Raw genomic sequence first — 22,509 nt, 5'->3', positions numbered from 1 at the left:
TTTCATTTTTAACTCCAAGCACTTTTTTTTATGCCAAACCTTGATTCAAAGGCTAGAGATAAAAATATGCAGTGCACATGATTCCTGCCAGCAAGATCTTATGTGTCAGAAAAGCAATCAGACCTAAAATAACAATGACATTTGTGATTAGGGCTGGAAGTACCAAACAACCATGTGGATGGAACTGCATGGAAGAAGCAAAAGTTAGAATAGCATTAGTTAATTGTTTATTCATTCATTCATTAATTTCTTGATTATTCATGGTACATACTAAATGCCAGACCTTCGTGTTGCTCCATGTATATAGGTGGGGCAGGGATCCTGAAGGAGCTATCATTCTAAGAAGGAAAAAGAGACAATAAACAAATAAACAAATGAAGCTATAGCATCCTCTCAGAATGGGACGGTTAGTTCACATGAACTAAACAGAGAGATATGTGAGAAAGCAACCCAAGGAAAGGTTAGTACCTGCCACTCTCTAGAAAGTTAATATTCTTTTCTCTGTATCTCTTTCTCTTCATCTATAAAATGAAAATAATACCTACTTGATAAATACTGCAAAGATTAAATAATTCAATAAAGTCCCTGGTGTTATGTTTAAGATCTGTTGCATACAATAAGGAATTGTTGTTGTTGTTGTTGTTGTTGTTGTTGTTGTTGTTGTTGTCAGAGTCTTCTCTGCTGTTTGGTTAAATCCTCCACTTTTCCCAGAGATGGTTAAAATTACCTGTTGTTTATTGAAGACCATACTCTTTGCAGGTGCTTTACCTAAATTACTTCATGTATTCTGTACACTTAATCCTATTTCACAGGTGAGTATACTGAGGCTTACAGGCATGAGATATGTTGCCCAATATAGCTAGAGAGAGGCAGAACTAAAATTAGAATCCAGCCTGTTCCCTCAACTACTATACTAACACAACCTGGACAAGACCATTGAAAACAAACTCTAATGATTTAATAATCTGTGATAAAAGCGTGGGCATCATAGCTTAGGCCCAGCATGCTGTGGTTTGCATCATATGCCTTGTAGACTCATGTAGGTTTTTAATCAAACCAGTAAAAGCAGATAAATGCAAAGTAGCTCCACTCAATCTGTTAGGCTAACAAGGAGTGATAAAGTTAGCACCCCTTACCAAGGATGCACATTTCAAGACAGGATAAGGGATGTAACAGCACCTCATAGTAGAAAGGTCTAGTATATGTTTCAATGTGATTTCACATCCTCCTTGCAATTAATCCTCATATATTATTAACTAGACATCAAGGCTCAGCAAGTTTTGAGTGGCAACGATTGGTAAAGCTGACATTTCAAACCACATCATCTGATTCTGAGTCCCATGTTTAGCCCATCAGAGAGCTAAAAATCAAGGAAAGGTGCTAAATTTATGATTTGCTGAAGAAAAGAAATGTATTTTCCCCATTTGGCTGTTTCTGTGAGTTCTTTTGGGACAGCTGGAACATTAGCTCCATACCTCCTGACAGGCCCAAGCATGCTACAGGCGGTCTCCCCCAGGAGAGACACAGGTAGAGAAGAAGGTGGCTGCCTTCCAGGTGCTCTCAACCCTATGATGAGGTACTATGTCCAAGATCTTTAGGAGCAAGACAACTAAATATGCACTAAAACTTTGGCAGCCCTGAGAGCTTTACTTCTATTTAGAGATTACCTCTCTCCCCCTCCATCATTCACATTTTACATTTTAAAATATTCTCATTGATTTCCCATCCCCTGCTGGGTGAGCTGAGGGATTGTGTGTGTGTGTGTGTGTGTGTGTCACTCTCTATGGTGCCAACCCTCACCAGGCTGCATGGCCAGGGAAGCACAGGGGAGAGATGAGATTGGGAAATAGTTCCCTCGGAAAAGACCGATACCTTCATAGAAGTGTTAGAGCCTGCTGCTGGACTCTCAGCTCAGAGCCAGCCAAGATGCCTCATTCAGAATCTCCAAGGTCTGGTTCCAAAGAGAAAAATGACCAGAAGAACTAAACACATTTTAGAGAGCAAAGGTAAGAAAACCCAAGCGAGGCAGTAGGGCAGGCTTTTCCACATGCTTAGCCATTCGCCAATAATTTACCTGGAAGTTTGAGAACATTTAGAAGCTAAATAGCACACTCAACCCACAGCAGATGAACTGTAGCATTGTTCCAGTATGGCTCATACTGAAAGAATTTAGAGTGACATTTTATTTTCTAAATTGAGATGTTATTATAATTTGAATCCCAATTCTGCTGGCTGAGTTTTCCCCTTCCCAGCATGTTTCCAAACATCAGCATCCTATGAACAAGAAAACATACAAGCAACAGGAGGGGAGCCAGCCTTTCATCACTCCCAATTATCAGACTGTAACCAACCTTGAAATCTCCACACCACAGTAGTTGCTAGTGTTGTGGGAAGTTTTATAGCAAATCCTCAAGGCTAGCTAGAAACGCTACCTAGCCCTGGGCTGTTTTCCACTGTTAGCAGAAGAGCCCCTAAATCGGAAACATTCAAAAAACATGCTCCCTCAGAACTTAGTGGCACAGAAAGAATGGAATCGCTGTTAGGGGCTGAGGCATAAACCCTTGGGTGGAACTAGGAATTCATTTTTCATTCTCCCTGCTCCACTCTCTTAACAGCCTTCAGCACTTCCCGACTTTCAACCCAAGTTTTGTTTTTTGGTTTTGCAAACTTTAAAAAAATTTTCCCCAAATTCAAGGTCTTATAGTAAAGAGAATAGGGAGACTTGCAGTGAAATACACATGCCCTTAAAGTGTGGCTTTCATTCATCAGCATACGACTTTCTAAGCATCAGTCTTGTCCAGTAAAGTGCAGACAAAGTCGGGCTTTTAGGAAGAAAATGCCAAGCGCATGCCTGGCACACAGTAGGCATTGCATATATTTGGATGCTTTTACTCCCCTTTCGTCTGCTAATTCCTATTGCTAGATTAGAATACCCTCCACTTTCAGGGCGCCTGGGTGGCAGTCAGTTAAGTGACTTCAGCTCAGGTCATGATCTCACGGCTTGTGAGTTCGAGCACCACGTTGGACTCTGTGCTGACAGCTCAGAGCCTGGAGCCTGCTTTAGATTCTCTGTCTCCCTCCCTCTCTCTGCCCCTCCCCTGTTCATGCTCTGTCTCTCTCTCTATCTCTAAAATAAACATTAAAAAAAAAATTTTGTAAAGAATGCCTTGCACTTTCATCCTGTTTTCCTATCTCTATACTGAAACATGTTAAGAAATACTGCACAGTGCTCCTCTAACAGAGACTCTCAGAATTTCTCAAAAAATGAGGCTTACAGCTACTCAGTGTCTCTCTTACCCTGAGAGGTTTTGGTATAATTTAGCCCTGAACTCGAGTTCCACTAACTAGAACATCTCAGTGCTCCATCGCTTTTTTCCACTCTTCACATGTCTGTACCTCTCTCTAACTTTGCTCATGAAAGAAAGTACAGGCTTTGAGGGTTCATCCCACATCAGACTTGGATGCAGAACTCTATTTCCCATAAGAAGTGCCCTCACACTTGGTATTTGGTGATGCTTTGTAAATTTTGTGGAACACTGTGGATGTCACAGAGGAATGGTCACATGGTGTTCTACATGGAAGTATGTCCTTCTATAACTCCACCCCTCAGCCATGCTCAGGTATCTTACCAAGGGCAGTGCCAGCTCATGACCACACTGGCCCATGAAGCCCCCCCCCCGGGGTATAGAGCCCAATTTCCTGTCTCCACAAATGTCTTACTCAGAAAACAGGTCTGCTTGACAAGTCCATTTTCTCAGCACCTATACAGTTGTGGAGGAAAGTTTTCTTTCAATTTCACTGGATACACCACACTTGCAAATTTATACTCAAAAATCTTGTGCCACTATTTGTTTCCTTAATCCCTTCTTCTCCCTTAATCACTACGCCTTCCTCAAGCATCACTAAATACAACCAAGCTTTCTCTACTGTGAATCTCTGCTAATATTTTCCATGGACATTCTTAATAAGAATAGAGCCCAGAAAATACTTTGTACCTCTAGCTAGAGTGACTCTTCTTATTGGAATATTTAGATATAGTACTTCACAGGTGGAATAAAGAACCCATGCGTTATCCTGCCTAGGTGGCTTCTTGCCAAGAAATCTGTTAGTAATCCACAAGGCAGGATTTGACGTTCCATGGTCTCTCCACCATGAATCACCACTCAGACTTCATTCACTTTTATTGTACTTTAACTGACTTTGAGTTGATTCCAAGCCCTTTGGTGGCCCCATCATTCAATTTTTAAACCTTACCAATGATCTCACTCCTTAGTATGAAGCACCCCACATTGATTATAACTGTCTTTTAAAAACTGTATTGCCAGGCTCCAAGTCAAAACAAAGCAGACAGAACACTCTCGGCGAGGAAAATCCCAGAGCTCCCAATCAGTGTAGACACTTAACCTAAATTCAGATTTATATAATTGTCTCATCGAATATATTCCTCAACTGGCTCAATTAATGTAACAAAATGCAAGGGGTCATTGATCACTTTGCTGAAGGCCATCTGAGAGCAAAATATTCCCAGTAACAGAACACTTTGTTAAAATGCAGCAGTACAGGAGAACATGGACAGGATCCAAACACAGAACATATTGTTACTCTTCAAAGAATGGCATTAGAATATTAAAGCTAACGGTTTTGTATTCATTGACCAAGAAAATGTGTCCAGAAGGAGTATGCTTTTTGAAATTGGGAATATTCCAGCCAGAAGTACAGGAACTAAAGCACTTTGCTGATTTAAAGAGTCCTAAACCCATAAATGCCTTCTCAATTATATTTTAACAGATGTGAAAAATAAATATTAAAGAAAAATAAGTATTTACTCAGTAATGATTCGACTGTACATTGAGCCCTCATTGTGTGGCAGGCATGTTTACTAAGGACTTCTCCCAACCTTTTATGTATTAGAGATCCAATAAAAGTTTGTTGATGATTTACTTTGGTCATGAAGCCAAAACCAGAACGTTGGTGTTATAGAATGTGGGATCCAAAACAAATAAAGAGCGTACGATTCACAAATTAAAGTTACCTGTGATGACACTCGTGAAGATCATTCATTATAAAAGTGGTAAATATCTTCAAATACAAGTTACTGATATGGTTGTCATCTCTTTTTACATGGCTTTGTTTTATGAAAGCTTTTAGTTTAAGTCTAGTTTAAAGTTTTAGTTTTAAGAAAGCTTTTCTAGTATTTAAGATTGCCCTGACACCTTTTGGGATGAGCACTGGGTGTTGTATGGAAACCAATTTGACAATAAATTTCATATATTGAAAAAAAAAAAAAAAGATGGCCCTGAAATCTTTATATTCTGCCAGTTAATTTCGGCCAAATGTTTGAATGGACCCTGGTACCTGTTATTAAATAATTTTTGGCTCAGCATTCCTTTCAAAGCTTCAGTCTTTAAATTGACAGTATTCCTTAAAAATAAATATAATAATAATGATAATAATACATACATACATACATACATACATACGTTGACAGTACTCCTTAAAGAGGATTCACTTATTTGGCTTTCTTCTTAAAGTGATGTCCCAATACTTCTCTATAACTCAATTTCTTCAACAGTATTTCACTTATAATAAACTTTAAGGAAAAAAACATTTTTTAAATGTTTATTGATTTTTGAGAGAGAGAAAGCACAAGCAGGGGAGGGACAGAGAGAAACGGCAACATAGGATCCAAAGAAGGCTCTGCACTGACAGCAGTGAGCCTGATGTGGGGCCTGACCTCACAAACCACAAGATCATGACCTGAGCCAGAGTCGGACGCTCAACCGACTGAGCCACCCAGGTGCCCCACTTATAATAAACTTTAAAAGGGAAAATAATAGGGGCGCCTGGGTGACTCAGTCAGTTGAGCGTCCGACTTCGGCTTAGGTCATGATCTCACGGTTCGTGAGTTCAAACCCCACATCCACCTCTGTGCTGACAGCTTGGAGCCTGGAGCCTGCTTTGCATTCTGTGTCTCCCTCTCTCTCTGCTTCTCCCCTGCTCATACTCTGTCCCTCAAAAATAAATAAATATTTTTTAAAAAAAATTTTTAAGGGAAAATAATAAAAGGTTAGGAGACCACGGTTTTGGGTCTAGAGATGCACCTTGTTCTTAATTAGCTATAGAAAGTTAAAATGAATTCTTGTAAGTTCTTCAGCACTTCAGGAAACATCAGAGAATCCTCCCTGTGAATGCAGCAATTAAGATGATGACTGACAATCACTGTTGTTAGGAATTGAATTTATTCCTATAGTTTATCAGCACTTTGACGGATACATATGCTCCAGGGACCATTTCCCTTTGCCTGGCCTTACAGCCCCCAAATAACCCCCAGTTATGTGAAAATGAGCACAAATATGTCTGCATATTATGTTACCATAATATATAAGTTATATCTTCTTAGAATGTTGGAACTGGAGAGACTTTTGAGATAAATATAGATTCCATATTTACCGGCTCTGGAAAATGAGGTTCAGACATAGGTCATACGATGTGCCCAATCTCCTCAGAGTCAGAGATGGATTGTGAAACCAAGCTGCTGCACCCCAACCCTAACTCTTTCCTCTGTACCCACTCCACTTTGCCACTCACTAACATACAGGACTATGCCACCACGATTCTCTCCCAAGGAAGAATGTCTAGATAATAGCAAGACCCATGACCATGCACAGAATTTTTCTGAATCAAACATAAAATCAAAAGTCAGAATTTTTTCTGATTCAGTACAAGAATTCCAACAAGATCTTCCAGAGAACTGAGGTATCAATTAACTCCCTGTGACTTCCTGGGCAGACTAATAAGCTAATCTCTGATAATGAATCAAAATGTCCCCAAATCCCATGTAACCAGATTTTCACAAATGACATGCTAATTGCACTGTGACCCCTGAAATAGAAGTTTTCAGTTCACTTTATTTTTTATTCCATTTAATTACTTTTTCATTTTAAATTTTATTGTTTGTTTTTTTTCCCTAGGAAGTAGATTGGTGTGAAGGATCCCTATCTGCCTTGTTATGACAACTGTCTTCTCCCTAATCAATACTTTCTAAATGTAGCACTCCAATTTTGGGCAAAAAAACACACGTAATCCTAGGGCTACCAATGATTCCTGCCAATAATATTATGCTTTCCAAATATTTCATCAATATTGTTTACAACAATAGAAGTCTTCAACTCACTATACATGTTGATTTTTGGAATTATCTAGAAAGAAAACTAGCTGTAGCATCAAAAGACCTTAGTCCAATAACTAGCTTTGCTGTTTATACGTATATACGAGTTGTATGACCTTATTTCTGCACTTTTCTGAGCTCAATTTCCATCCCTCTTCAATGAAATGGGAACAGTAACACCTGTCCTACAGATTTCATAGGGAAAAAATACAAAATAACTTGATGACAATGAAAGTACTTCATTAATTCCAAGGAAGTAAATAATTTGCTGCTATTAGAACCCTATTCAGTATTTAGGGTATTGACTTAAAAGTGACATTTTTCTCCTGCATTATCTTGATCTTTTAGATTGAGTGTGGCTAAGGAGAAAATGGGAAGATATTAAAAAAGTGTTTTCATGTATATGTCTGAGAAGAGGCCAACCTCACCACTTGTGCACCCTGTACTATTCCCTATTCATGAACACAGTTCTTCCAATTGTCTTCTTTTTCTCTCTCCTGGATCACAAAATTTCCCCTCTCTATGGGATTGCTCCTTCAGTAAACAAAGATATAATATCTTCTATTTTTGAAAAAAATCGATTGACTCTGCATCCCACTCTGGCAACTCTTCTATATTACCAGTCCCTTTTCCAGCAAAACTCTCAAAAGATATTTTTATAGTCACTATCCACTTCTTCTACCATCTCTTGAACCCACTCCAAACAGGCTAACCTGATAAGTGAAAATTTTATAAGTATAAATAAATAATAAACTTCTCCAAAAATATCCATTTTCTCTCACTCATGTTTTTCTGTCTTGCTGTTGTTCTCCAATTTTCAAGAGCAGCCTAAGACTAATCCCAACTGTTTTAGGTTTGTGTTTCTTTATTCTGTATCTTTGTTGAGTCCTGATATGTCTATAAAGTCAATTAGTATTTTTCACCAGGTATTATATTAATAATTATCTCTCAGAATTGTTCTAATGATTAAATGTTTAATATTCTTGAATGCTTTATAACTTAAAATGCAATATACAACCCAGCAGCTCCATTCCAAGGTATATACCAAAGAAAAATAAAAACATATATCCACATTAAGAACTTATACAGAAATGTTCATAGCAATATTATTCATTACAGGTAAAAAGTGCAAACCAGCCACATGACCAGATAAATAAAATGTAGCATATACATAGGGTGGAATATTATTCAGCAATAAAAATAAATAAAGTACTAATACATGCCCCAACTGTGGATGAACCTTAAAACATTATGCTAAGTGGAAGAAGGCATTCATACCACAAAAGACTAATTCTATTCATATGAGATGTTCAGAATAGGCAAATCTATGGGGACTTAAATATATTAGTGGCTGCCTAGGGCAACCTAGGGCTGGGGAAGGTGGGAATGACTTGTAATGGATGCGGGGTTTCTTTTCAGAATGATGAAGATGTTCTAAAATTAGGTTGTGGTGGGGCGCCTGGGTGGCTCGGTCGGTTAAGCGTCGGACTTCGGCTCAGGTCATGATCTCATGGTCCATGAGTTCAAGCCCCGCCTCGGGCTCTGTGCTGACAGCTCAGAGCCTGGAGCCTGTTTCAGATTCTGTGTCTCCCTCTCTCTCTGCCCCTCCCCTGTTCATGCTCTGTCTCTCTGTCTCAAAAATAAATAAACATTAAAAAAAAATTTTTTTAATTAGGTTGTGGTAATGGTTGCACAACTCTGTGAGTATACTAAAAACTTGAACTATACATTTTAAGTGTGGGTGAATTTAATTATATGTAATCTATGTCTCAATAAAACAAAATATGAGGTTAACATTAGTCATAAGTCAAGCTGATAACATGCACCCTTGATGTATTGTGTTGAGAATGACAGTTCACCTCTATGGCCCTCCTTCCCCAAATCCATACCTTCATTCTAAGTGTGAGAAAAATATCAGCCAAACTCTAATTGAGGGATATTCTATATAATACCTAACTGGTACTTCTCAAAAGTAAGGAAAGTTCGAGAAACTGTCACTGCTCAAAGGCACCTAACGAGATGTGATGATTAATAAATACATGGTATCCTGGACAAGATCCTGGAACAGAAAAAGTGAACCAGGAAAAACCAATAAAATTTGAATAAAGTATGAAGTTAACTAATTCCATAGAAAAATAATCAATATTGGTTTGTTAATTGTGACAGATGCACCACACTTTTAGGTGTGTTAATGATAGGTATTAATAACAGGGGACTTTGGTGTAAAGTATATGGAAACTCTGCATTATCTTTGCAACTTTCCCGTACATAAATCTAACACTTTTTAAAAAACAATATACAAACATTAGTTAATAGTTTTAGAATTTATAGTAAACATCATAGTACATGGGATAGTAGTTAGTAATACAAGGATCCTTAGCAGGCTGAAATAAAGAACCCAAAAGGCCTGGTTTTTCACATGCAGCACATATATGCAGAGTTGAACTAGTATTTCCTGAAGGAACCATAATTTCAACTTTAACAGTCAGAAGATAGAAATTTGTGCAGTTCACATTAGGAAGAAAGAAAAGAAAAGAAAAGAAAAGGAAAGAAAAGAAAGAAAATCTCTACTAAAGTTTTTACCTAGAGGCTTTATAATGATTACAAAGGATGTGTTGAAAAGGAGTGAATCCAAACTCTTTTATGAACACTGTATGCCACTGTTCCACATAATTACGGTGAAAAGTAAAGTGTAAATAGTGGGGCTTGATTTGTTTTTTTAAATTTTGTTAACGTTTATTTATTTTTGAGGTGGGGGTGGGGAGCGAGGGAGAGAGAGAGCCAGAGAGAGGCAGAGGGAAAGGAGGATACAGAATCTGAAGCAGGCTCCAGGTTCTGAGCTGTCAGCACAGAGCTGTGAGAACATGACCTGAGCAAAAGTCAGATGCTTAACTGACTGAGCCACCCAGGCACCCCTAGAAGGGCTTGATTTAAAATATTCAAGCTGATCCTCATGAGAAAGATAACCCTTCACCATGGTGGCCAAAGACAGAGGCCCTTGCTTAGCTCCTCCTGTTCCCACCCTGCTCTTCCCCTCAACCATCTCTGTATGCAATCCCTCTCTCTCCAAACACTATGTTTTAATCAATTGACTTTTCCAGCTTCCTTTTCTTGCCCTCAGTATATTGTGCAAAAATGGCTGCCTACCTCCTCATTGACTAATGGGGCTTCATGGAGCTGACATTTGCAGAACTCACCACTGTGTCTCCTTTGGCAGCTCCATCTCTCCTTCTGGCCTAGCCATGGAAGGCCAGGCACCCTACAGTGTGACAGCACCTCATCAGAGAAAACTGATAGCTTTTGTAATGTAATAAAAATAATGGCTTTTTGTAAATCTTCCTAGAGGAAGAGAGAGAGAGAGAGAGAGAGAGAGAGAGCTCCATTTAGTCACATGATCTGCAATTGGGACTTGCATACTAAATCACTTCGGGCCCCCATGATATGCCCCGCTATCTCATGCCTCCAGTTACCATACACATCCAGTGTCTTCAGGAACACTCTTCCTGCCTCTCTTTACCTCCAGATTTTGGCTTAGATGTCACTGAGACCAGAAAACCGTCACAAACCACCACTCAACCTCAATTCCAGATCAGGTACTCTCATAGAACCAAAACTTTTCTCTGTCTTAGGATTCATCACAATGTATTTTATCTGCCCATCAGATTATAAGGTACATGAAGCCGTTGGCAAGGTCTCTCTGGACCACCGTCAAATCCTCAAGAGCCAGGACATTGACTGGTACCCAGTAGGGATGCAAATGAATCTCCTAAATGAATGGATAAATTCCTTCCCAATCAAAAGTATGTTGTGAAATCCTTTTCCCTGAAGATTGTGTCATACTGTTTCTCAAGGACTTTCACATTCTGGTACAGAGGCTTGTAAAGAAGCAATCTTTCACCTTAACACATATCCCATACATTGCCCTAGCAAAAATGTCAATGCTTAAAAACAATGGCCCAAAGATATTTTCAAATTTGCATATTTGTCACTTTATTTGTGATAAGGAATAGCAACAAAAATAAAACTTCAACAACCACAGTGAAATTAATTGGGTATGAAAGACAAACACCAGGACATTTTTTCCTAGGTGTTTGCTTCTATACTGAATAAGAGCTGTTAAAATCCAAGCTATGGTTACACTAAAAACTTATGAATATTTTAGAAAGTGATTAAATGCAATAAAAAATTCTGGGAATTAACTAAAAATAATTACAAGTGGAGTTAAATGTATTCTCTATTATCCCGCTGGAGATGTATTTTCCAGTTCATCAATTTTAGAAACATATTTCACTCCACACTTCCTTACATTTTTAAAAATATATTTATTTCAACAAAAACTGAAATGTATTTAGAACTCATTAATTAACCAATCTCCACTTAAAACAGATTTTTTAATATTACAAAGTCAAATGTTTGCAAAAATCCCCTAACAATATGTTAGAGAATTACAATCCAGAAAAGGATCATGGCTATATTTTGAAATAATTCTTTCCATGCCTGAATTTATTCAGCATTTACTGGGGGCTATCTTATGTCACACACTGTACTAAATCCCTGAGGACAAAGAAATTAATAAACTTACCCATGCCCTGAAGAAGATTACCATATATTGGAGAAGAGGACAGATATAGCTCATTGCAATAAAAAGTTTTGGTAGTGATGTCAAAGTTTTCCTGGGGAACTGTGGAAGCATATGGCAGAAATATTAACCTTGAAGCATGTTGCTTTTCTTAAAAACAATGCTCCCTCAGTGACATTAAGTGAAAACAGGTAGGTAGTTATTAAATGTGGGTTCAATGTTTCACCTGACAATTGTAGAGAAAAACACAAAGGCAGATGAAATTCAACCTTTAAGTTGGAAATTTAACAGCAATAAGTATGTTGGATTTATACTTAGAAGAAGTTAAAGGTTTAAGTGACCAGAATGGGGATAACCCAGTAGAAATCTCATAGTTGGAAATGCAAAAGACTTTCAGAGAGAGAGAGAGAGAGAGAGAGAGAGCGCGCGCGCAAAGTATAAAGGAAGGAGCGTGGGTTTTGGTTTAAGTAGACTTAGGTTGAGTCACAACTTTGTCACTCACTACTCATGTAGTGTCCTTAGACAAATCACACAGATTCTTTAAACCCCAGTTTCCCAATATGCAAAATGGAGCGAACACTAGCTTACACATGGAGTTATTATAAGCATTAAATAAGATAATGTTTACGTACCTTTATGATGAGCCATCATAAAGAACTTAAATGTGATGGTACCAATCTCATCGTTCAGGAAGCACAGATTCAAATATCCAATGCTGAGTCCTTGGCAAGGAGTGGGAAGATGTTAATGAGTGTGAAGCAGTGACCTGATGTCAGAGAACCTGGAGTACTAGAGAGAAGACAAAGGCAGGGATGATGATGACAAAGATGATAATTACTGTAGCTCCCTCTGAAGCTCAGAATACTTAATCACTGGATTAAGTGATTTCCTAGGACCAATTAAAGTATTTACTTATAATCTTAAAAATCTTCTTAGAAAAACATTAGGCTTCAGTTAACCTCTTGACTGAGTAAATCCTTCTTATCTCTGAAAGAAGTCAGAATCTCTGGAATATTTTACTTGGTATTATATGAACCAATGTGAAAATTACACCATCTCATGGAACAACTTCTCTACCCACAGCGAGCAAAATATGAAGTGTTAACTCTGTGCACTGAGTCTGAAGAGAAGCTCAGGGTACAATGAGTGAAGCAGAAGAGGGGACATGGGACCATTCTTGGAGGGCAGGGAGAGCTTCAAGAAAGTGATAAGATGGCCCTAGAAGGGAGGAAACAGGAACCTGAGAGGAGGTGGATAGCTCATAGATATCACTGCAAGGAAGTAGTAGGAGTTGTTCAAAAAGAGATTGTAATGGTTTAAGAAAGAAAGAAAGAAAGAAAGAAAGAAAGAAAGAAAGAAAGAAAGAAAGAAAGAAAGACAGACAAAGGCTATTTGTAGCCATAGATTATATTTGGAGAGTCAAGGAAAGAGACAGTTGCTATAGATCTGGAAAGAATAACAGCAAGAAAGTATCTACTTCCACAATGTAGGATGCAAGGGGAATTCCTAGCTGAGGCAAACGAGATATGGCTAAGAGTGAAACAGAGCCCCAGTGTCAGAAGGTTAAAAGTGCTAGGGATAGGGGCACCTGGGTGGCTCAGTCGGTTGGGGGGCCAACTTTGGCTCAGATCATGATCTTATGGTCTGTGAGTTCTAGCCTCACATCGGGCTCCGTGCTGACAGCTTGGAGCCTGGAGCCTGCTTTGAATTCTGTGTCTCCCTCTCTGCCCCTTCCCCATTCACACTCTGTCTCTCTCTTTCAAAAATGAATAAATGTTAAAAAAAAATTTTTTTTAAGTGCTAGAGATAAAAGGAGGTATTCCAACTCAGGAGACCCTGATGGATTCTATTACCAGGTATAGATTCTATTACAAGGTAGGGAGATGAATTTATAGTAGATACTGATGACAGAGTAGATGTCTAGATGCGGAATCTTTATTTCTACACTAAAGAACTTTAAAAAGCCCTCTCTGAAAACAGGATTCCCCTCGATGCCAGAACAAGATAGAGGCTGCTGGTATTAACTTCAGTAAAACAGCTGGGAAGTCTGGAGGGATGAGGAGGGAAGAATCAGTTCCTTCCATTTGGGGTAGTTTTCAAGCTCAGAACATCTAGAAGGTCTGGGCCAAGGAAGCTGAAAATTCTCAAACTCTGTGAGAGACTAAAAATAACTGAAAATTATGTATGTATGTACTTATTTATTTATTTAAAGATTTTTCTTATTTTTCAGTAATCTCTACACCCAACATGGGGCTCAAATCTACAACCTCGAAATCATCAGTCACATGCTTCACCAACTGAGCCAGCCAGGCACCCCTGAAAACTTATTTTTAAATGTGTAAAGTGTTGCTTTAGAAGAAGAGCAATCAATTACCTTCCCCACCCAAAAGATAACCACAGCTACAATTTTAATATGCCCTTCACAGAATTGAAATATTGTGTCCTCTTTATACTGTCACTAATCAAAGGATAGCATTTTCATAGTGGTTTAGAGTTCCAAAGCCCTGAACATGTTCATTATTTTTAAATTTTATTTTCTTAATATCTCTATGACGTAAGTGAAACACTATGATCAGGCGTATTTTCAGATAGAGAAATGGAAGTACATATGAATGATTTCATTAAGGTCTTAAAACCACTTAATATAGACAAAGCCAAATGACCTAACCCTGGGTCCAGGTCAAGCCCCAGCTGCTCACCAAGCATGAAGGTGAGAGAAGAATCTTCTAAACGATGCTATTTGGTAATCTTGTCCCTGGGCAATCTTGGATATCAAGTCCATCCTACCTATTGTCCTAGCTCCTGTGCATTGCTGTTCTTAGGAGTAAGGTCAGCTCCACGTAAAATTTCAAAGTTTATTTTCTCCATCTTGCATCTCCCTTTACGCTGAAGGAAAGTTGTGCATTGAGAAGGGCAAAACTTTGGATCTGGGCTGACTTAGATTCCGATCCCAACTCTAAGACTCTGCCATTTCTGCCAAAGTACTCACCAGCACCTACACGTTAGTTTTCTAACTTGAAAAGTGGAAGATGCCATACATATTTTAGGAGGTTTTCAGCTCTTTTTTTAAATGTGGGTTTTTTGTTTGTTTTTGAGAGAGAGAAAGCATGTGCGTGAGCAAGCATGGGAGAGAGAATCTTAAGCAGACTCCATACCCAGTGGGGAGCCCAACACAGGACTCAATCCCATGATTGTGAGTTCATGACGTGAGCCACAATCAAGAGTCAGAGGCTTAACTGACTGCACCACCAAGGCACCCTGTGTTTTCAGCTTTTTAAATGTAGTGACATATGCAAAGCAGTTAGTCTAGTGTCTGGCACATAGCAGACATTCAATAACCATTGGCTTTCTAAAAAGACATTTTCTCCTTTTCAAACTATTACGTTCCTCCTTGGATTTAAGGGAGCAATACTGGCTCCATTTTGCAGACAAGCTATAAGGTTAAAATCATTTCTCAGGGCCATATATAAGGTAAGTAAAGATGGGATTAGGCCCTAGGTTTCCCAACACTTGTCACAGACATTTATGGTGGCCTGTGTCACATTCTCTCAGCTGGACTCTGATTGCAGCCATTGTTATAGTGGATGGTTCCTATTTGCAGAGAGCATCCTGTTTCTGGTGTTCACTGTCCCCTGTCTAGCTTCTCTGCCTCAAGTTTCTTTCTAAAGCCCCCAGGAGTTTCCAAGCAGGAGAATTCTGAATGTATGGACCAGTTAAAGCCCCTAAGGGTACCCCTCAACAAAAGGGAGATGGCAGCCAGTGGACAGATGCCAGGGCCTCTCTTTCCCTGGACAGATAATCCTGAAATGCACAGTGGGAGCCATCACCCCATCTTAGCTTTCCTCTTCCATCACATTCTTTTTTTACCCTTAATCCTGTTTCCTGGGATGATCTCACAAATAAACCACCTGCATTTAAGTCCTTGTCTCAGACTACATCTTGGGAACTAATTGCAGGGGGGTGGGGGGAGGGAGTTATTTTTATTTTCATTTGTTTGTTCTATTTTCATTTGTGTTTGCAGTGCATTTCTCTTTATTTCTCCATAGGTCACCAAGATGCTGGCAGTGGTTGTAATTCTGTTTGCCCTTTTATGGATGCCCTACAGGACTCTTGTCGTTGTCAACTCGTTTCTCTCCAGCCCTTTCCAAGAAAATTGGTTCTTGCTCTTTTGCAGAATTTGCATTTATCTCAACAGTGCCATCAACCCAGTGATTTATAATCTCATGTCCCAGAAATTCCGTGCAGCCTTCAGAAAGCTCTGCAACTGCAAGCAGAAGCCAGTGGAGAAACCCGCTAACTACAGTGTGGCCCTAAATTACAGTGTCATCAAGGAGTCAGATCATTTCAGCACAGAGCTTGATGATATCACTGTCACTGACACTTACTTGTCTGCCACAAAAGTGTCTTTTGATGATACCTGCTTGGCTTCTGAAATAACCTTTAATCAAAGCTGATTCATGAATAAGAAGAAAATGGACCACAAAGTAAATGAGAATCTGTGCCGTTATCAGCCCAAGAGGAAACAGCCAATACTTGTACGTGAAGACAGAGCAGATAAAGTCTTTGCCAACGTTCTAATAAATCCTGGCCCAAGATACTTTAACACATGATTCATATTTTCCTTCTAGTATCACAAAAATGTTTCACAAAAAAATGAAGCAGATTTGTGAAAGAGCCAAATGGTAGAAACTGACAGTGAAGCTCTTTCCATTTAATTTGAGAAACTCACTATATTTCCTGGGGCTGCGAAGTTTAGATAAAATCTAGACATCGATTTAACATTATTCATAATAAATGTAATTTCTCAAACTCCCCCAAATTACTTGTCCATTTGGTAATTTGCAACATGTAAGTGTTTAAATGTTTGCATTTAACATTTCATTTTAACAAAGTACAGTGCTATTTCATGCATCTCTGAAACTACAGGGGAAAATAGAAAAAAATTGTTTATTGAGTAAAAATGAGATTTCAGACAAATATGTTCACTATATGAAAAACAAAAACAAATGTCATAATGCTTATAAAATTCTGAGATGATTTTTTTTAATTCAAGTACAGCTGGCACACAGTGTTACATTAGTTTCAGGTGTAAAACATAGTGATTTGACAGCTGGATATGTTATGCTGTGCTCACCAGAAACGTAGCTACCATCTGTCCCCGTACAACACTATTACAATAGTATCGACTATCTTCCCTATGCTGCACCTTTCATCCCCTGGAAGATTCTTATGTCTTATAAAGTAGATGTCATCATTCAACTTTAATGGAAAATAAACCTCAATATAGCTGGAATTACAAGTTGGGAAGACATGTAGATTTCATTTTTAGATGAATCCGACTCTGAACCAACTCTTTGAACCTCCTAAATGATGGGTGAGACAGGAGAAATCTATTAAATAACTATGAAGATACAAACTAATGTGTGAGTAATATTGAAATGCAGAGACAGGACAAGAGTGAGTATTTAAAATAAGGTTTTACTCTTTCTCTAAAATTTTTAAGGAAGAAAATCCTTTTTGAGCATTCTTTGTGTATAAACTACTGAGCCATGTCAAGCGAATCCTTCTAGTCAATCTAGCTTAAAAAGTTTGAAGCATGCTCAAGAGCTTTGTTGCTGTTATAAGTCAGCCAGAGTCTGACTATTACACTTCCAGATGAAGACTCCCCACAGAGCATTGTAGTCTATGGACTTTTAATTTGTCTGCAACCACCTTTCCTTCCCACCTGCTTGTCATTTGTAGATTTGGAAGGTTGTTGTTGTTGTTGTTGTTGTTGTTTTTATGCTAGTGATATTTTGTTTACAGATTTTAAGTCAAAACAATGCAAAAGTCTGTTGGCTTTACTTTCAATAGAGCTAAAACTGATTTCATCTCATTATTGATATCTTTTTCTAGGTATGACTTAGACCTGCTATTCTATTCCTGTGATTATGAGAGAGGTATGAATGTGAATCTGTCCAAGACATAGTGTCAAGATCCTACTTTAATTCCTTCCAGATGACTCACCTACTGGTATTTGGTCAATCAGCATCTCCAAGTGTATCTCCTTGGTGATGGTTCAGTAATATTTCATTTTTGATGACACAGTCAAAAAGTCCTGGGTGCCCCATAGACTGGCATCTTCCTCGCTCCAGCCAATATTCCTATTTCATGGATTTTTTTGAGACCTAATTGCTAATGACAATGACCCCTCCCCACCTTCTTTATGAAGAATACATCATTTCTCTGTTGGAAACTTCAGTTTTAAAATGCTGCTACATGGAGACTCTGCTATCTAGAGCATCAGAGCAGAATATGCTTTTGAGAAAACTGGCCTCATCTCCTCCAGGAAGACATTCTTATCCTGTCCCTGTATGAGTAAGCAAATGCAAGCAAATATCTATAGGAAATACACTAAAAGTCTATCTGTATGATACCAAGAAATCTATTTTAACTGACTTTTCATCCTGGACTAAATATTAAGCTTAGAATCATATGAATAGAAGCACCAGAGTGACCCAACCCCAAATCACACAGGCACATGTGCAGATGCATACAAACTCATACTCACGTGTGCATAAATTGCTTAACAGAAGGCATTGGAATATATTAGCTTTTTTCATTAGGGAAAGGAGCTGATATCATTGAGCATCTACTGAGCATGTCTCAGGCTTGCTGGTAGATACTTAAATCACATTATCTTCATCACAGTCTCACTATAGCTGTGATTTATTTCTCTGATGCTAAAACCAAGGATCAGGGATTGATACAGCTTCTCTAAATTGTGTAGATACTGAAAATGAAAAATGTGTTTCTTTTTTGTTTCTCTTTTTTCAATCCAGCATGTTAATAGCAGCTTGTGAACTGATGGCCTAAATAACTAAACTATATATATATATATATATATATATATATATATATATATATATATATTTTTGCTAAGTGGTAATATTAGATGTTGAAAAATAATTACAATTAGTTTTACATGTTGTACACAGAACACAATATACTCTGCCCACCATTGGAAATTTCATTGATGGGCTCAGTCTTTCCATTTCCACTTTTTTTTAAAAATTTTTTTTTCAACATTTATTTATTTTTGGGACAGAGAGAGACAGAGCATGAATGGGGGAGGGGCAGAGAGAGAGGGAGACACAGAATCGGAAACAGGCTCCAGGCTCCAGGCTCTGAGCCATCAGCCCACAGCCCGACGCGGGGCTCGAACTCACGGACCGCGAGATCATGACCTGGCTGAAGTCAGACGCTTAACCAACTGTGCCACCCAGGCGCCCCTCCATTTCCACTTTTAATAACCTGTTAGTTTTAGACCACATGGGACATTCAAAAGAACATAGTTCATAGTGTTTCAACTCTAAAGCAAATGTCATTATGAAATTAAATGTTCCCATGCAATGTCCAATAGATAACTGGGTTTACACAGAAAAGATATGACTTTCTAAAGTATTCTTTATCACACCGTACTAAATCATAAAGTATTTCCATAAATCATAAAAACTTAATACACCATCAAATGAAAAATAAAGAACTTGAAAAAAATTGCTGATGCAGTAGAGCAATATTATTAAAGGCCTCCCTTAATAAAATCCCTTGGGTTATTTTATTACTTCCAATTTCATTAATTGTTGAGTGTCTTTGGTTAGATCTTGCACCTGAGGTAATTAGGTAAAGGTCACAGATTACAAATAAAACAAGCAAACGTAAATTACCTCTTAAGATTTCTTCCATCTGTATTGGGAGTGTATTTCTAGAGTTTAATTCCAACACAGGTATTTTGAAGAGAAATGAGAGAAGTCCAAACCATCGTCACCCTTAAACGGGCTAAGTGAACAGAACAATACACCTTGAAAATATTTCAAAACAAGTGGCTGGTTTGAGCTACATAACTGGTAAAGCAAAAGGAAAACTATGGCCATAAGGTTTAGTGTGACTGAATCTGAATCTTAAACTTGAATTCTATAATTCTCAGCTGAATGTGTTGGAATACTAAGGACAATACATCTTAGTAAAACTGAATCCAAACACTTTTGGTCTGCTCTTAAAGATTGAAGGAGTTACATCACTATAAACTGTTAAATCTATAAATTTGATAGAAGAGAGAAAGGATTAACTTTTTGGAGGAAAATCAGATTTTAAATTGTCTACCAATGATTCTGTAAATTCTATAAATACTGTAGTCAACATTATTTTTGCCTCTCAACTACAACTCACAAAGGAGTTGGAATCTTCATGCATGGAATAAGGACATTCAATGTGAAAGAGAGAGCATCCAGAAACAACTAGTCAGCCCTAGGTTCAAAGAAAATTTTTTTTTCAAATGTTTGGAATCACTCATTTCTCTTGAAGGAAGCAGAGGATGAAAATCTCTTGCAATTTATTTTTTTCTTATCTTTAGTTGTCCACAGTAAATAGCCATCCAAACCAAGATTTGGCTGAGGGAATGTAAGTGTTTAGAATAATACTCATGAAAAAGTCTTACAGAGCTCTATAGTAACAAATACATTTTTCTCTCCTCCCTTCCTCCCCCCTCCTGCCTATCAAGTTTTTGTTTCTCCTAAAAGATGACTTTCCTCTGAACAGGCAATTTCATCGGACTTTATTTCATCAGACTATCATCCAAGACTAAACCTGGACATGAATTAAGTGAAAGTGTAAATATTCTTTCAAATATATTTATATGTAAGAAAATATCTTGTTCTTCTGAACACTTTCTTGAGATCATGTTTCAAGTATGGGAAAACTGATGCTTCTGGCATCACAGTGGGGCTCAGGTGTGGTGTTGAGCTGCTTGATGTGGCTTTTTCCTCACAGAAACAAGCCGAGGTTTGGCATTTCAGAGCTGCAGTGAGAAGCCAATAGTGGCTTCATAAATGAAAACTACTGCAGGAATTCGTTTAAGGGAACAAACGGCTCTTCCTATTCTTAAGGATCTCACAATCCAGTGAGGAAATACAAAACCAATGTGATATCTCAAGATATAACTGTTGGCAATATTTAGAATATGAATTGGAGATGTCAGAAATGTTTTTTTAAGAAGCAGTTGTTAGAATAGTTTATGTATTGTGATTCTATTTTATGAATTATATTTAGAAGTATCAATTAATTTAAATGTTAATTTCATTGATTACACAGGGGGGAAAAGGTCAGATAAGGCCCTGTAATTTTTTGTTTATATGTTTGGTCTATAAGAATAATCTCAAATCACTCAGCAGAAGATCTCATTTACAAAGTTGCACATTGGGGAATAGTTTTGTTTCTGAGATGGTTAGCTATCTGATGTAATATAAATCTTGATGGTTCTAATTCTAATATTCAAATAATCTCTTTTGAAAAGAGTAGCTGTAAATATTTGTCTACAGTGTTGTTAGGCCTATTTACATTCTTCTATACCAAATACATTCATGGAAAATCCAATCTGGAGTGAATGATTTATGTTCCAGAAATCAGGTCCGGAAAAATAAAGGGGCTCAGTGAAATGGTACAGCTGGGACAACACATTGTTATAACTGTCAAATCTGGATCCAGCAAGAAAACAAAAGACAGTTTTGTGACCAATAAAGAGCAAATTCACATAATGGTTGCCTGTATGACCTCATGGAGGAACATCTGGGTCAAGTCCATACCACAGGCTCTCAACTAGGATAATGGAAATGAAAGTACCTTGAAAATTATAATAGAAGGATGTGCTAAGCAGTGGAGCTGGCTAGAGCTGCAACTTATTTGATACCTGAAGCAACATTCATAAGTGATTATTTTGTTCCTCTCAGAATAATGGACCTTTTGTTCATATGACTTTTCTTTGACTTGCAACAAAGAGAGAGTATGAACTTTCTCAAGAATGTTATGGACTGATACTGATAAAAATGGAGACTTTCCAAAATAGAAAAACAGGGGCGCCTGGGTGGCTCAGTCGTTTGGACGACCAACTTCAGCTCAGGTCATGATCTCACGGTCCGTGAGTTTGAGCCCCGCGTTGGGCTCTGTGCTGACAGCTCAGAGCCTGGAGCCTGTTTCAGATTCTGTGTCTCCCTCTCTCTGACCCTCCCCCGTTCATGCTCTGTCTCTCTCTGTCTCAAAAATAAATAAACGTTAAAAAAAAATTTTAAAAACAAAATAGAAAAACAGATACAACATGGCAATAGAATAAGAATCCACCTAACTAGAGGTCTGAATTCAGAAGTCAACAAGAACATTCTCTATATTTCTGGAATGACATTAAGTGCTCCAGTGAGAAGCTAAGTGTTCACTCCATAGCCAGGAATAATAAACCATTCCCACTTTGGTACATTTAAGAATTACCTGGAAACTTATCTTAAAATGTACTTTATTTGGCCCTGCCCCAATAGATTCTCACTTATTAGGTGATTTTAATGCCTGTAGTCCCCGACCACATCTTGAAAACCACTGAGTGCTGGTCCCTCAGGTAGAGCCTTCGGGGCTCTTACTTATTGCACAATTCTTAATAAACAACTACATGGAAAATCTCTTGAGAGTAAGCCTATTTCATCTTTGTATTCCACAAGTTATTTAGACTTGGATGATGTCTCTGTCTGTTAAATGGATGAACAAATCAACGAATCCCAAACTAAGGAATATATTTTAAAATCTGGTGATGATGCCCAATTTGCCTATAAACCTATCCTCACAATAAGGTAACTAGTTCTATTTGGGTTTTTTTGTTTGTTTTTAAACAGTTTCCTTTCAGTGAAAGGCAGTGCATTAAGTGTATTAAGTGTACTGGATCGTGGTCAGAACAACCCCTTAT

At 38.1% G+C, this 22,509-nt stretch overlaps 1 protein-coding gene across 1 annotated transcript in view; it reads left to right on the top strand.

The window, feature by feature from the left end:
- Positions 1-18,593, top strand: part of TRHR (thyrotropin releasing hormone receptor) — a 46,591-nt gene extending 27,998 nt beyond the window's left edge. Inside the window, exon 3 of the mRNA XM_015070422.3 lies at positions 15,794-18,593. Within this exon, the coding sequence (XP_014925908.1) occupies positions 15,794-16,201 (408 nt within the window). The 3' untranslated portion in view covers positions 16,202-18,593. The remainder of the gene's footprint in view (positions 1-15,793) is intronic.
- Positions 18,594-22,509: the final 3,916 nt, after the last annotated feature.

Source organism: Acinonyx jubatus, chromosome F2, assembly GCF_027475565.1.
Source record: "Acinonyx jubatus isolate Ajub_Pintada_27869175 chromosome F2, VMU_Ajub_asm_v1.0, whole genome shotgun sequence".
Lineage (NCBI taxonomy): Eukaryota > Metazoa > Chordata > Mammalia > Carnivora > Felidae > Acinonyx > Acinonyx jubatus.
Note: the sequence above shows the minus strand (reverse complement) of the source record. Positions and strands in the feature narration are given on the sequence as shown.